The sequence below is a fragment of the Ailuropoda melanoleuca genome, chromosome 1 (assembly GCF_002007445.2).
Source record: "Ailuropoda melanoleuca isolate Jingjing chromosome 1, ASM200744v2, whole genome shotgun sequence".
Lineage (NCBI taxonomy): Eukaryota > Metazoa > Chordata > Mammalia > Carnivora > Ursidae > Ailuropoda > Ailuropoda melanoleuca.
In genome coordinates this window covers 186,423,628-186,440,032 of record NC_048218.1, presented here as the reverse complement: position 1 = coordinate 186,440,032, position 16,405 = coordinate 186,423,628, and the positions used below count along the sequence as shown (strand labels likewise).

Below are 16,405 nucleotides of genomic sequence, written 5' to 3'. Positions count from 1 at the left end.
CCCGCCCTCCCCACCCCCACCACCGATTCCCTTGTCCGCGAAGACACGCCGCCCAGCAGCCCGCGCCGCCCCCTGGTCAACTTTGAGCAGGAGGAGAAGCAACTTTGACAGTGGCCGCGGGTTTGGAATCCCGCTTCTCCTCGGCAGCAGTAGCCTCGCAAGTCGCTGGGGTTAGGTGGGGCAAGTTTCCGTGGCGCATCTGCGCGGCGTCTGGCTGTTTGCAACCTGTTTCCAGAGAGCCGGGAGCGGGATTGTGGCTGCCAGTCATCTGAAGAAGGGCAACTTGTTTTTCTCTCCCTTTAGCGACCTCGGCTTACAACTGGATAAAGCGGTATTGAAAGGGTGTAGAAAGGCAGAGCAACTGTTACCAACTGGATAAAGCGGTATGGGAAGGATGTAAATAGGCAGAGCAACTGTTACCAAGAAGGCAACCACCCAAAGGCAGGGAGGAACGTGGGGCTTGGTCCGGGCTTCTCCCAGTCGCAACATTAATCAACAGTCAGGTGTTGGTTGCAACTTTTCAAGGTCAGCCACCGGGAGCAGCAATTCCCTCTCTGAACCTTGGAGATACGCTGCGCTCGGGTTGGATTTGGCTGAGAAATGCACGGAAAGCCAAAAGAGGAAGGATTGTAGAGGGGGAGGGTTTGTGACCCAAGACCCATCCCCCAAAGCTCCCTGTAATCTCCCGTCCCCCACTGCCGGGGCGGGGGTGAGTTGTAACATGTGTCTAACTCTCAGCAGCAACTTAGGCAGCAGGTGTCGGTCCTAACCAGGAGCCGCGGCTACCGGGTGCGCCCTCACCGAGCCATGCGGGCCCCGGGCACGCCTCTCGCCCGCACCTTGCGGCTTCTGCTTCTGCTACTGCTCAAGGTTTCTGCCTCTCCTGCCCTCCAGTCCGCTTCTTCGCCCAGGAACGAAACTTGCCTGGGGGAAAACTGTTCACCTGCACTGAGCCAGCGTCGCAGCAGGGACGCGTGGGGACTGGGAAATTCTGCAGGAGACCTTCTGCTAACTCGTGCGCCCAAGGAGGAGGAGCAGGAGGCAGCGGCGCGCGCGGCGCCCTTGTGGGACCTAAGGGCAGCCCGGGGCGGTGACCCAGGTGCGGGAAGAGGGGCGGAGGCTTTGGCCGCAGAACCCTCGGGACCTCCAGCCAGGCTGTCTGGAGCCTGGAGGTGGAAAGGTGCCCGGGGTCAGGAGCCCCCTGGAACTTTGGGGAGAGGAAGCCCCCCGGCTCTCCAACTCTTCCTTCAGACCTCAGAGGGGAAAGAGAAGGGTCCCAGAGGCGCTGGCATTTCTGGGCATAGCCAGGAGCAGAGTGTGAGGACAGAACCCGGAGCCAGCGACCTTTATTACTGGCGAAGGAGAGGCGGGAAACTCCAGGGTTCCCACCACGACACCCCACCCAAGATGGTCCATGGACCGTCGGGTCACGAAGGGAGGACGATCGCACCCCCTGGTAGGGCGCTGGCCCAGAATGGGTCCTCGGGAGAAGGGGTCCACGAACGCGGGGGTTCCCGCCGGGGGAACAGCACAAACCGGCCCTTGCGACTAAAGAACCCCTTCTACCCGCTGACCCAGGAGTCATACGGAGCCTACGCAGTTATGTGTTTGTCTGTGGTGATCTTCGGCACTGGCATCATTGGCAACCTGGCGGTGATGTGTATCGTGTGTCACAACTACTACATGCGGAGCATCTCCAATTCCCTCTTGGCCAACCTGGCCTTCTGGGACTTTCTCATCATCTTCTTCTGCCTTCCGCTCGTCATCTTTCACGAGCTGACGAAGAAGTGGCTGCTGGAGGACTTCTCTTGCAAGATTGTGCCCTATATCGAGGTAATGCCTTGCAGGGGTCTCAAACTACTGGCTTTATCCATTTCTGGGATTTATAGCATCAGAACTGCTGCGCCACGCACTTACCTAGCTGCTGAACCCCTTTACTTTTTTTTTCTGGGCCCCTCCTCCATTACTCTTGTCAATCATTGAGAAAGAGAGAGAGGCAGCTGTGTTTGCTCACCTTCAAACTCATCTGCTCCTGGATCGTGAAATAATTATGATCTCATCATGTTTAGAATTGTTTACATTTTAAATTTATCTCGCTGAATATGGCATTTATATATATTTCTGATTTGGCACCTATCAGGGATTTTAGGGTTAGTAAATAGCCAGTCTATGGTTGTCATTACCGGAACTCAGCAGCAACAACAAAAACCATGTCTTGTTTATTGAGTAGTACTCCAACATGATTTTCCCCCAAGAAGATTATTGAATTTTTCTTAAATATCAAAATGGAAATACTATTTTATTTAGCAAAGGAAATCTGCTTTCTGTCAGTTGGCTTCATGATATATTAATAACCTCCCAAATTAGTTTAAGCGTCCTTTGGCTGTCTGCCATTCCATCCCATCTAATTCTTATGTCATTTCTTATTTCTCTCCTTTTTCTTCTCAATTTCGTAACAGTTTTATTTATTTTGTATGAATGAGCTTAAGCAAAAATAACACTTTGGCCATTGTGGCACAGAATTCATATATATACATAGACATATACCTATATGTGTGTGTGTGTATATATATATATATACACTCAAAGTATATAATATATACTTGTCATTTGTTAGGGTATAATGGATTGGCTATTTTAAGTGATTGACTAAGACTAGAAAAAATTCTTAAGAAGGGGCCATATAATAGGTTCCAAACTTTGGCAACAAAAATATTGCTGAGTAAAATTTTATTGTTCCATCTTACAGCTAGTGTCCTGAACCGTTATTATGATAGTTGGAATTTGCTCTTTAAATGGCCTCTCTTTAAACACCAGCTCTTGGAAGGAGCCCAAGTGCTTTGTTGCCAGTTGTGTTTTTAGCCAGCTGGCGCTTGATTTCCTCCATTCAGACTGCCCATTTCATTTATGGAAGCAGAAGAAGGGAAACTGTAAATATTCCAGAGCCCCTGATCCTGTCTGGCAGCAGAGCCAGTGACACTATGTTCAACATTGTCCCAGGGCCTAAAGCTAAGGAATAAGTAAACAGAAAACAGTACCTACTTAGAAGAACCAGGGGAAGAGACAGTAAATAAGACCCTCTGTTATCCTGGCAGGGATCAGATGCAGAATCATTCCATGCTGGCTAAATCAGCTGTTGCTACTTTACCAAGACCTAGGATTTCTTTTGTTGCCAGGATCCAAGTAGCTCTGAAATATCTAATTTATTTGGTAGACAGTTCGTTTTTGAGTTGCAGGGGAGGTAGTTGAATTTATGTAAGAGAAATGTGTCTATCAATTGCCTTTTCAAGGTCAAGATTTAAGTGTTCTCTGATTATGTGCTTGAATAATGCAGAAGAAATTGACATATGCAAGAATGAGACAAAAGTGAACTATAAAGTGAACAGGAGAGTTACCCCCAGTGACACAAAAGTGTATTGGCTTGTCTAAAATACACTGGGCATGATGAAGCCTTTGTACATTAGAGGAAAAAACAATATAAAGAGGACAGAAAAAAGAAACTGGGGAAAGAAAAAAAAGTTACCCAATTCTTAAAAAAAACACTTTAAAAGAAAGGAATCCCATCCAAATTCAGAACAGAATATAAAAACTTTGGTTACTTTATGAGACCAATGAGTTTGAGTGGTGGCATTTATCATGTATGTCTTTTAATTTTCTTTCTCTCTAGCTCTAAGAATTTTTTTAAATGCATATTTTCATTTTTATTTCATTTTTAAATGTAATTCTCTGCTCCTTAAGAATATTTCTTACCTTTTTTATTATTAAAACAACTATTGTTATTTTTTGCTTTCTGTATTTTCCACCCCTTCTTTATAGCCCTATTTTTTTTTAGTTATTAGTACTAGACTTTGTTTTCCCCAGAGAAGCAAAGTTTGGGGGGGGGATTTTACTCATCTTTTTCTTTAAAAATTAGACTGTAATATACATTTTCACTGTTAAAGTAATGAATGAAAATCTTAAGATGTGTTTCTAAATTCCTATCCTATTCTTCTGAAATAATTTTATAATGCATTAGTATGTTTTTGAAAATAATTATTGGATAGTGGTATCAGTTCTGTAATTCCTGATGATAACAGGAAATAGTCCAAATTTCAAAATAAAACATTTTCTGCCTCTAGGAGGCACTATTATTTTCACAGAAGTAAGGGAGATTTAGTGCCTGTTCCATGTCAGCTTCCGGAAAGAACAAACCCAAATGCGCAGATTTGCTTTGCAGGAAGTTTACTGGGGCATGTGCTCAGGTTCAACACCTAATAGGGACTGAAGGAGGCGGGATTGGGCAGAGGGAGAAGTTGAACTGTGATCCAACGCCAGAGACCTCAGCTGACACCACGGGGAGCTCCAGGGCTGGAGGGCCTTGCCCGGTGTCCTGAATTGAGGGAAAACAGCCCAGACTTTATGTCTCCTAAGGGACCGGTCACTGGATGGAAGTTGCTCCCAGGAAGGAGGGGCATAACCCCAATCTGGGTGGATCTCTCTGAAGGGCAATTCCTAGAGAGGGATGCCGCTGAGAGCCACCAACCACCAACAATCCCAGCAGTCCGGGAATCAGCACCTCATGCCTGAAAGAATTTTGTGGGGAGGCAATCTTGGTGGGAAGCCACAACCTGCACTAGTAGCTTTTGAATTACCAGGTTAAATTAGAACCAGATGGCACTCTGATCCAACCCCCTGGTTTTAAAGATGAAACATGAGACCCAGGGAGAAGTGATCATCTGAAGCATATATACCCAGTCAGTGGCAGCCAGACTCTTTGTCTCAAATTTTCTTATTTGACAAACATCTATGAGGCCAGAATGTCCAATGACTGTTTTCTTTTTTAGGTCTGCTCCTTGGCATCTTTTTAAAAAGACATTTATATCCAACGGGGGTAGGGGAAAAAATAAGCCCAGTTAACATCATTTGCTATAGGATGAAATTTATAGCTTTTTATATTCTTAAGTTTCATCTTGTTTCTTGTAAATTACCTGTAAGTTCCAGAGTTGGTAGTTCATTAAATTTTTAAAAACTGCAATCATCTGAGTCAATTGCACTTTTTAATGTGTCAAAGATGATTATTTTAGTGATCAAATTAAGCTATGTAGGTTACATTTTATATTCTTAAAATCATGAATTGTTTTAGATTGGTAAAAGACACTGTAAATAATTATATTCGTTTAAACTTTCTCAAAAATCTTCCCCCACCAAATCTTTTTCTTCTTGACCACAAGACTTCTAAAAATTATTTGTCATTTTATCCCCTCTTATGATCTAGATTTTACCTTCTCTTCACTTTTTACTTGTATTTATTTGTTGGCTTTTCTTTTTTTTTTTTTAACCACACATCTTATTATTGATTTGTAATGTATGAGTGACCTTTTTGATAGTAATCTGTTTCATCTTTTCCAGTGTTATTATTTTTTAATATTTCTTAGTTATTTTAAAATTTTATTCACAATTAATTTTTATTTTTTATTGAGGTATAATTGACATGTAACATTATATTAGTTTCAGGTGTACGAGAGAGTATGATTCAATATCTGTATAATTGTGAAGTGACCACAATAACTCTAGTTAGTATCTGTCACCTTACATATTTACAACATTCTTTTTTCCTATGATGAAAACTTTTAAAATCTACTTTCTTTCTTAACAACTTCCAAATATGTAATACGGTATTGTTAACTATAGTCACCACGTTGTACATTACATCCTCATGACTCATTTTATGATTGAAAACTTGATCTTTTGATACCCTTCAAGAACCCCCAGCCTCTAGCAACTACCAATCTCTTCTCTGTATCTATGAGCTTAGTTTTTTTGTTTTAGGTTTTTTAGTGTGTGTGTGTGTGTGTGTGTGTTAGATTCCATATATAAGTGAGATCATATGGTATTTGTCTTTCCGCATCTGATTTATTTCATTCAGCAAAAGCCTCGAGGTCCATCTATGTTGTTACGAATAGCAAGATTTCATTCTTTTTTCCGACTGAATAATATTCCAGTGTATCCACCACCTTTTTTTCATCCATTCATCCATCCATCCATCCGTGGGCACTTGGGTTGTTTCCATATCTTGGCTATTGCAAATCATGCTACAATGAGCATAGGGTTGCATATATCTTTTCAAGTTAGTGTTTTCATGTTCTTCAGATAAACACCCAAAAGTGGAATTGCTAGATCATATGATAATTCTATTTTTAATTTTTTAAAAGATTTTATTTATTTATTTGCGAGAAAGAGAGCACAAGCAGGGGGAGTAGCAGAGGGAGAGGAAGAAGCAGGCTCTCCACTGAGCAGGGAGCCTGATGTGGGGTTCGATCCCAGGACTGGGATCATGACCTGAGCTGAAGGCAGATGCTTAACCAACTGAGCCCCCCAGGCAGCACTTTAAATTTTTCAGTAATCTCCATTCTATTTTCCATAGTAGCTATACCACAGTTAATTTTATTAATCTTCAGAAATTTTCTCAATTTTTCTCTCCTATCTTCCTTTCTGCCTTCTTTTCTTCTACCATAGTTTTTTTTTTTTCCTACAACTTTAGTATTAGCATAATCTTACGGAGATAGTGGAATTTTGGGGAGGGTTGGGTTTGTGTAGAAATATAGGAGGCGTTTCTTTAGTAGAAATTACATATCTTTGCAATTTATATTCAACACTTGTTTTATTTCAATTTGTTGGCATAAGGCTTGAGGAGAGTAGCCAGCTTCCAGGGTCTGTTGCTAGAAAGTAGTTTTATCATATTTAATGTTGCTATGAGTGGGAATATACTGGGAAATGTTGTAGTTGGTAACTTCTCTCTTTCTGTTCCAGGATTCTGATGCCTTTGTAGCCTAGTGGTAAGTCCCTTAAGGATCAAGGGCAGATGATGGTAGGAAAAAGGGATAGGAGAGAAGAGAATCTGAGGGGATGGATGGCAGCCATCCTAATAGACACATCATTTTCAACTGGTTTATCAGATAGTCACCAGAAAAAAAAAAAAACAAAAAACAAACAGATCTATCCTCAAAGTGATAGTTGAATGTGGAAAGAAAGGGGTAGGGAAGAGGGAAGGAGAGAGATGGATAGATATGGAGGTCTGGGTGTAGACTGCAATAGGAGATTGGCAAGGAGTTCCCTATCACACTATTCCTTTAAGGATCTAACAAATGATTAAAGCCAAATAATTCAGGCACTAAATGTGGCAACTGGAACAGATGTTTGCTCATTACTTGATGAAAGCCAGCCAGAGTCAGTGTATCACCTGATGCAGGTCCACCACTAAATATTTATCTGTTTGGATGTTAACTGGAAGTTCTGAATGAGGGAGGGGCAGAGGCAGAGGAGGAGAGAATTTGAAGCAGGCTCCATGCCCAGCACAGAGCCTGAGGCGGGCCTCGATCTCACAACCCTGAGATCGTGACCTGAGCTGAAATCAAGAGTCCGATACTTAACCGACTGAGCCACCCAGGCACCCCTAACTGTATTTTTATTTTACTGGGATACAAGATTCCTGCATGAGGGTGAAGGATGGGTAAAGGAAATGCATCTCCCCAGAGCCTCTGGACCAGGGATGATTTGTGAGAGACCTACAACCTTTTGTGATAAAAAGAGCCAGATTCTCCAATGGCTTTAGAAATGCTGGTTTTAAACTGAGTGAAATAAATGGCTCTTTAATTACCTTAGATTGTAGTTAGCACTGACAGGTAAAAAAGGAAGGGTCCTGGAAGCTGAAGATGATTTACCGTACAGGTATGCGATGCCACACAGATTTCCCTACAACCCCTCCATTCAAGTAATAGTACATTTATCATGACAGATGGTAAGTTTGCTTGAGTTGTGCATTAACCATTAGGTATTCTGATGGACTTGTAAGTGCAGACATACAGTTTTATGAGCAATTTGAAAGTCACGAATAATATTCTCAGGGAAAATAAGCTCAGTGTATGTGAATGGTGCTCCACAAATATTTTATGACTTCCCTTTAATCCCTTTATAATCATTTCCTACATTCCCATGCAAGTAAAAATATTTAGCTGATGACTTTTGCAGAGAAGATTTAAAAAGTTATAGAATAAGCTCTTATTTATAATGCCATTTATGAACAGTGTATGGTGAAGTTTACTGAATTTGGGTTCTATACAAGAAATAAAAGTTTTATGATATTCAAATGTGAAATTTAAATAATTTCCTTAACTAGTGATTATGCTGAGAATGCTGTTCTTTTCTAAAGCTTGTCAGTGAAGTAGACACAGAAATGTTTTTTTCTTTACTTCTCTTCTAGAGATACTTGTTGGCATTCAGCTTGGAAGGATTATATATAAAACAGCAGCACCTAATAACTGGTTAAAGAACAGTTTGAATAATTCATTATTTTCTATAATCCTTTTCCATATATGTCATCATTCATTCATTCATTTACTATCCATTTATTCATCAAACATTTAATGGGCTTTTCTGCTGTGTTGGGTATAATGTTAGGTGGGCATGGGGAGTTGAAGGAGTGGGAGAAAAGGGGGGGAAAACATCCAGAGATGAATAACATAGAGGCATTATTGCTTTTAAAGTTATGGAGAAGTAAAGTAATGTTCTACAGAGTAATGAGCACTATACTAGAAGTTAAAATAAGGTATTATGGAAGGTTAGGAATGGGTCCTAGAATGAGTCAGCTCACAGTTGTACTGAGTTAGGACCAAAGATGGACAAATTCAAGTGAAAACTGTGCTCACTCTAATTCTTTGTCTATCATATTTTTATTATTAGTCTTCATAAATTCTATACAGCCTAGATCTATGGTGAAAAGATACAAGTATGAAAATCTTTTAATTCTTGCTTTCCTGTTTTCTCAACCTTTTGTGGGGTAGGAAGCCCATAAGAATCATTGGCAGGATAATTTGGCAGATAGGATAGCCTTAGAAATCTCATTTGGAACATAGAATTCTAAATTACTATTTAGAATGCAATGCCTGAGATAACCATCTTTGCTTTGGAATTATTAGTCCTTATTAGCCCTGAGGAATTAGGTAAATCAAATTTTAAAAATTTTACTTAAATGAATGGTTCATTTAACAGTGTAATAATAGTACATTAAATTGAGTTCTTTTCTTCTGAAAATCTCAGAAATGTACCTGTTATTTAATTTGACCTTAGAGGGGCGCCTGGGTGGCTCAGTTGGTTAAACATCTGCCTTCAGCTCAAGTCCTGATCCCAGGGTCCAGGGATGGAGCACCGCATCAGACTCTCTGCTCAGTGGGGAGCCTACTTCTCTCTCTCCCTCTGCCCCTCCCCTTGCTTGTGCTCTCTCTATCTCTCTTTCATGCTCTCTCTCTCTCTCAAATACATAAATAAAATCTTTAAAAAAGAAAAAATTGACTTTAGAGAACTTAGGAAGAAAGGCTGACAAAGGAGACACATTAGACCCTATTATAGATACCTTAGACCCTGTTATAGAAAGGGAAGCATAAAGAATGGGCTTTCTCAAAATTGGATTAATCTTTCAATCACAGAATCAGAGTGCTTATCCTAAGTTCTCAAGGACTGCCAAGGTATCTGGTTATATCAACAAAGCATCCTTCAACAGCAAAAAGGAAACAAGCAAAATAGATCTGGGTTTATGATTCCCAGGCTGAATAGGTGAGGGTCTATCTATCTTGCTTTTTACCCTTATGCTGCATGGACCTTAACAGAATGTTCCGCCTTCACTAGCTCTTTACTAGATTTAACAGTGTCACATCGGAAGCACAGGGATCAGTGTCTGGGGTGTGGACCGTGTGTGGGCTGCTCTGCAGTGAGATCTGTCTCTGGCATTGCACTCTGCTCCCACCCTCTGGGGATCCTCTGGTCCTTTTACTTCCCAAGAATTGACCTGCCAAAGTCCAATAATTAACTCAACCTTGTTGCCACTAACTCGTAAGTATCCAAATTAGAATGATGTTCTTTGTGCCAGAGGAGATGATCTCATCTACAATTTCAAGGTAGAATGGAGAATGGGGTTGCTGCAGCCTCAAATATGGGGTCTCTCTATTTGAAAAGTAGATATACATACTTTCCATAAAACCTCTATGAAACACAGGATATAATCGCAGTGCCAGGCTTATTCCTGAGACAGAATACTTTTGGTTTGTGAATTTATGACAGTTTTACGTGTTATTTGTCAGCACACTTGAATGGTTATAGCATTAACACGGCCAGGGTCACCGATTTGATCCAGAACTGGAATGAGTCATTTTCATTAGGTGTATGTGCTCAGGGCTGCCATTTTCTACTTCCTGCTCATGACTCCCCACCCTGCGGGCCTTTCCTCCTACCTTCATTGTCTTGTCCTTGGTTCAAATCTCTCATGTATGGGTAAAGCACCTGTTAACTCACTTACAGAAAGATGTGAGATTTAGAGATATGTGCCTTTTATAGGAGGATTGAATGAAGAAAAAGTACTTCCTTAATAGACTACCAAGGGTGGAATTTGGGTTAAGAGCAGAGAAATTTTGTCTTAAAAGTTGTTTTTTGGTGTCATTCAAATCATAATTACCCAACCACAAATGAATGAGGAATGTGTTTTTAGTTTAGGTTTACCATCATGCAAACTAATGTCATTAAGAACGAAGGAAAATTGGTGAAAATTTATTGCTGTTCTTTGGAAACTCATCAGAACCCCTAGGTGAACAACAGAAATTCCAGGTCACTTTAAGATTGGTGAGAAACTTTACAAGAATACCAAGGACTGTGGGCTTGGGATAAATACTAATTATTGAGAATAAATAGATTCCTTAAGATCTGTTGATTTCAATAGATTGCTTCCCTCTTAGGACAAATGATGTTAATCTTGCTTCATTGGTATTTTTTATACTAGTGAGCATTGACATATTTATAACCAAATTATAATGTTTTAGACAAGTTGTAGTAATTTTTTTTTAACTGCAAAAGAAATACTGTGCTAGAGAGGTCAGATGTCACAACTGGTAGGAAACTTTATGTCAAGGTCGGACTATAAAGGTAAAGAAAGAATTTTAAAATCAACACAAGTTTGGGGATGATATGTTAGCTTTTAAATTGTCTCAGTTGTTTTTAAAATAAGGAAGAGCATGTTACCAAGCTGAAGCAAGAGGGACTGGAAGGTGAAGAATCAGACTATAATGACAGCTGATGCCTTCAAAATATTTTGTTTTTCCATGACATTGGGAATCAAATATAGATGAAATATGTTGGGTATCATTGAAATAAATGGATATTTATGATAGCTGGGTGTGTCAGATTAAATCTCAGTAATTTTGATAAAGGGAAGAAGCCTTCTCTTTGACTGTGGAAGAGTGGCTGTAAATAGCTTTATTTCATTTTAGAGATCCATGCATGTTTGTAAGGGGTGAGGCAAATCTCTCCCACTTGCTCTGTTTTGGTTCGGAAACACTAATGGAAGTGTGTTACTACTATAGTCTCATGACTTGCATGCATTCTGAAATGAAGACCTTTTGATAAAGGCCATCTTATTCACAGCAGAGGCTCTGATAAACATGCTCTCCTCACTGGTGATCAAAGAAGTGTCTCTTTCCTGGAAAAGTTGCCCTGAAGTGCTGCAAGGATAAGGATTATGGAAAATGCAAGAGGAAGCCAAAGGCATACAAGCTCAAGCCATTTAGAGTTTCAAAGGAAACTCTACCCTGTGCTCCTCCTGCTTTTTTCCTGACTGATTGTTAGGGCTGTAACCACAGACTCATAATAGATTATCATTCATGGTCCAAATGAATGGGTTTTCTTAACAATAATGCCCTTGTTTTGTGAGTTACTGGTATACAAAGGACAGCACAGAAATAGATGTACTTAAACATCTTTTCGAGGTAAAATATAAGTTAGGCTAGAGTACAGTTGTCATGACTTTTGGTTAGAAATTTCTCTATTTTATAAAAATCAGTGTATTCCTGGCACATCACTGTACCTAAAGTATGTTGACTCAATTTCATATGAAAGAAATTTCACTTGGAAGTACATTGGTCTTCCCTCCCCATCATTGTTATCACTGATTTATATCAGAAAGGTTAGCAAAAGATACCATGTATTTGGTAGAGTTGTACCTTCATAACTTACTCTCATTCAAAATGGTTTCGTATGGGGCGCCTGGGGGGCTCAGTCAGTTAAGCGAACAACTCTTGATTTCCGCTCAGGTACTGATCTCACGGTCGTGAGATGCAGCCCTGCATCAGGCTCCACGCTAGGTGTGGAGCCTGCTTGAGATTCTCTCTCTCTCTCCCCCTCTGCCCCTTCCCCACCATCCATCTCTCTCTCTCTCTCTAAAAAATTAAAAATATAATACTTAAAAAAATGATTTATTTGTCTGCAGTAAGCTTCTGGAAAATGGAGCAACAGCTAAGACAATAACTCAGGCTCTTCCTGCCAAGATCCTTACTATTTCTCATAAAGCATCCATGTGTTCTTTCTTACCATCATGTTGAGTGAACGGGAATTTAATGTAGCACAGAGTGAATATGATGGCCCCGGTTTTCTCATGGCCTCATGTTTGTACTGAACTGGAACTTGAACAGTGGGAAGAATACTTCGGCACCACAGCTGCTGCTGTCCCACCTGAGCACTCAGGTCTGCCCATCCCATGCCTTGAAGCAGTGCTGCGCGTGGCCAAGGCTGCCAGGAGCCTCACGGCTCTGGATGTGGCCTGGGGAGGAGCTGAAGGCGCTGTACTGTTGTTCCTCCGGGATACAGAGATGAGCGGAACATCGTGGGATGACGGAAAAGATTTTAGAGTTGTTTATTTTGATTCTCTTTGCTTGTATATTTTGATGCCAACACCCTCAAAATGCTCCATTACCTCATTTTCCCAAATAGTTAAAAATTTCTGCCTCCAGCTTTCCTCTGATCTTGATTCTCAAAATTAATAGTCTTGTCTATTAGAAGTGTTTACAGTTCTGCTTTTGTTGACATTCATTATTTCTCCCATTGCAGTTTAATTAGGAGGAGATTGCATCTTACTCATTCCATTTCTCCGGACGTTGCTTCAAAAAAAACAAAAAAAAAAAAACAAACAAAAAAACTACCCCTTACCAGTTTTACTCCCAAGAGCAAATTCCTTAGTGACATTGAATTTTAGCAATCAGATATGGCCATTACATGCAGAAGATCCAGCATTTATGACACAGTTTTATAATTGCATAGAATTGCACCATTTTTCTTGGTAGAATTTCCAATGAGCTGTAAGTAAACAAATATATTTAAAAATTGTGATTGAAATCTTTTCATGTTACCCCANCAGATATGGCCATTACATGCAGAAGATCCAGCATTTATGACACAGTTTTATAATTGCATAGAATTGCACCATTTATCTTGGTAGAATTTCCAATGAGCTGTAAGTAAACAAATATATTTAAAAATTGTGATTGAAATCTTTTCATGTTACCCCAACGTTTAGCAATTTTAATTGCATGGATAGATTTTATGTCGGAGAAAGCAGAAATTAGCCCACCACCCATGATTCAGATGATTTTTATCAATTAATTTTTTTTTTAGATTTTATTTATTTATTTGACAGAGATAGAGACAGCCAGTGAGAGAGGGAACACAAGCAGGGGGAGTGGGAGAGGAAGAAGCAGGCTCATAATGGAGGAGCCTGATGTGGGGCTCAATCCCATAACGTCAGGATCACGCCCTGAGCTGAAGGCAGACGCTTAACCGCTGTGCCACCCAGGTGCCCCATTATCAATTAATTTCTGAGGCTGATTCTTTACGAATGTTTAAAGCCTTCTATAAAGTACTGAGCAGGAGCTTTGTACCTTTCTTGCTTTTCACATCATAAAATCAAGAGCAGAAGTGAATTAACAGAAAACTATCTGAAGTCATAGCACTGCAGGCAGCAGCAGGAGGGAGGAGATATCTAGGACTGGCCTTTGGGCTGCGGTTGCTGTTGGCAACTATGTAGTAAGCGCTATCTGCATTTGGGGCAGCATTTTTCCTCGGAGGCCCCAGCTCTTGTGACCTTCCTGCCTCAGGCCGGTTCCTAACTGAGGAGAACACTATCAGACAGAAGTACAATTTGACAATAGGAAGCTGGGTACTGGAGCCGCCTGCAATGCGTGTATGAAAGCTAGGAAGCTTCCCTCAACCTGTGATTTGTCAAGAGGACTACGGATCAAATGTGTTCTTTCAGATATATTTGGTGCTCAGTCCGAAAGCTTTTGGGAACACGGCTGAAGAGCTGAGCATCTTCAAATAAAGTACAGTGTAGAATTCCCAAGGGAAAGTTGGAGCACATGTAAATCTTGCTTAAAATTTGCCCTGGCTTTTGTTATCGTATGCGATGAAATATACAGAACCTAGAAAATATTTTTTGCTTTTTGAGGCAGCAAACAGCTTCTAATTAAAAGTGGATGTGCAGCACAGTTTATAAATATCTAAGGAGAGGCAGACTAACACACCCGTCTTAATACATGTCCACCCACATTCATTGGCTATTCCCTCTCATGAAATGCTTTGTAACAGACTGTGAGTTAGGTACACAAATGCTAGCTAGCTCTTGTGGTAACTGGTCCAGATTTAAGATTTTATTTTATTTATTTATTTGAGAGAGAGAGAGAGAGAATGAGCAGGGGGAAGGGCAGAGGGAGAAGCATACTCCCCGCTGAGCNAGCTAGCTCTTGTGGTAACTGGTCCAGATTTAAGATTTTATTTTATTTATTTATTTGAGAGAGAGAGAGAGAATGAGCAGGGGGAAGGGCAGAGGGAGAAGCATACTCCCCGCTGAGTAGGGAGCCCAATGTGGGCTCGATTCCAGGACCCTGGGATCATGACCTGAGCCAAAAGCAGATGCTTAACCGACTGAACCATCCAGGTGCCCCTGGTTCAGATTTTAAATATCTGTGTTTAAAATTAAGGAGATTAATCGGGGGAGAAGATGCTACCTCTTTAGTGTTGTGTGTTCTTTGTAAATAATGATTGAAAACTACGAAGAAATGGATGTGCCAAGCCTCTAAGGGATTGCCTCTCATCAGATTCTCCAGTATTTTTGTCTTACCAAGCTATCCTTCAGTACAAATGTTATTCATAATTTTAATAGAATGCACGGCATAAAGCTCTGTAGCTTTGTTATTTGTGGACTGACTCCGGATATGTGGGTGACAGGGAGACACATACAAAGATTTGCGTTAGTGAAGATGGCACAGAAAGCCTTGCTGAGGATTTTGTGCACATTTGATAGATTGAGGATTTTTCTGTTTTGTTTTACAATCTTAGAGAAAAATGAATCAAAATATTTGAAAAATATATAAATGTGAAGTTTCAAAAACCCATAAAATAAAATACTGCAATTTCTAAATCAAACTTTTGATGCAGACCTTTCGAGAATAGCCAGTCCTCAGATTTCCATGCAAAGTGTGGCAGTTACTGACATTAAGAAAAGTAATAATCTGATCTTAAGACAGTTGCATAGTGTGGACCTCAATTTTAGAATTATTTTGAATCTCTGGCATAGAGGGAAAATAAATTTCCATCAAGGTCAACAATTCATTAATTTGGAAGTTAATTTTAAAAAGGTGTATGGAGGGCCCCCTGGGTGGCTCATTCAGTTAAGCATCTGCCTTTGGCTCAGGTTATAATCCCAGGGTCCTGGGATCTAGTGAGCCCCGAGGTGGGCTCCCTGCTCAGTGGGGAGTCTGCTTCTCCCTCTCCCTCTGCCCCTCCTCCCCACTCGTGATCTCTCTCTCAGATAAATAAATAAATAAAAATCTTAAAAAAAAGTATATGGAGAGATGACTTTTTATGGAAGTCATATTGGATGGATATTTCTTATACTGGTATTTATGGGAAACTTTCTGAAGAATTTGTACAAGAATTGTTGTTATAAGCTCAACCATGTCATCTTGATCTGCCCTGATCTAGATTGTGAGTCATACTTTTTCTTCAGTTTTGCTTTTCATACACTTAAGCCCTCATTATATCTCATTTTCAGACTATCTCCACTAAGAGTTATGAGAATAGTCAGGGCATAGATGCAATGTCCTTATTTTCCATAGTGGAACCAGTAGACACTGACTAATGTTTAGTGTGTGAAAAAGGGGAGAACATTTGACATTAGAACTCTCATAGAATCTGCAAGGCAAGTTGCCATCACTCTGGGAAGAGTGACAGCTTGAATGTAGCAGATAAACAACTAATGTGTTGAGTGTCAAACTTGTTATGACAAATGGTTTTCCTTTTCTCAACATGATCCCTTTGAGTTCTAAAAAATTAGACAGGAACGTTATATATATGTTTCCTTGTCCCTTTGCCAAGGCATGACCTATAGCTGTGCTTCTTAAACATTCCCACTAGCAGACAGAGGAGAGTGAATGCACATACCCGAGAGCCTAGGGTACACCCCCAAACATCTTTCCCACCTACAGAGTTTTTAGTCTTCTGTTTCATCTTAAACCTCATGCACATTTTACCTTCTACCCTCATTCTCTTTATTTAA

General features: G+C 40.5%; 1 protein-coding gene across 1 annotated transcript in view; it reads left to right on the top strand.

Annotated features, from left to right (window-relative positions):
- The first annotated feature begins 6 nt into the window (after positions 1–6).
- GPR37 (G protein-coupled receptor 37) overlaps positions 7–16,405 on the top strand; it is a 17,863-nt gene continuing 1,464 nt past the window's right edge. The window contains exon 1 of the mRNA XM_002926179.4: positions 7–1,833. Within this exon, the coding sequence (XP_002926225.1) occupies positions 808–1,833 (1,026 nt within the window). The 5' untranslated portion in view covers positions 7–807. The remainder of the gene's footprint in view (positions 1,834–16,405) is intronic.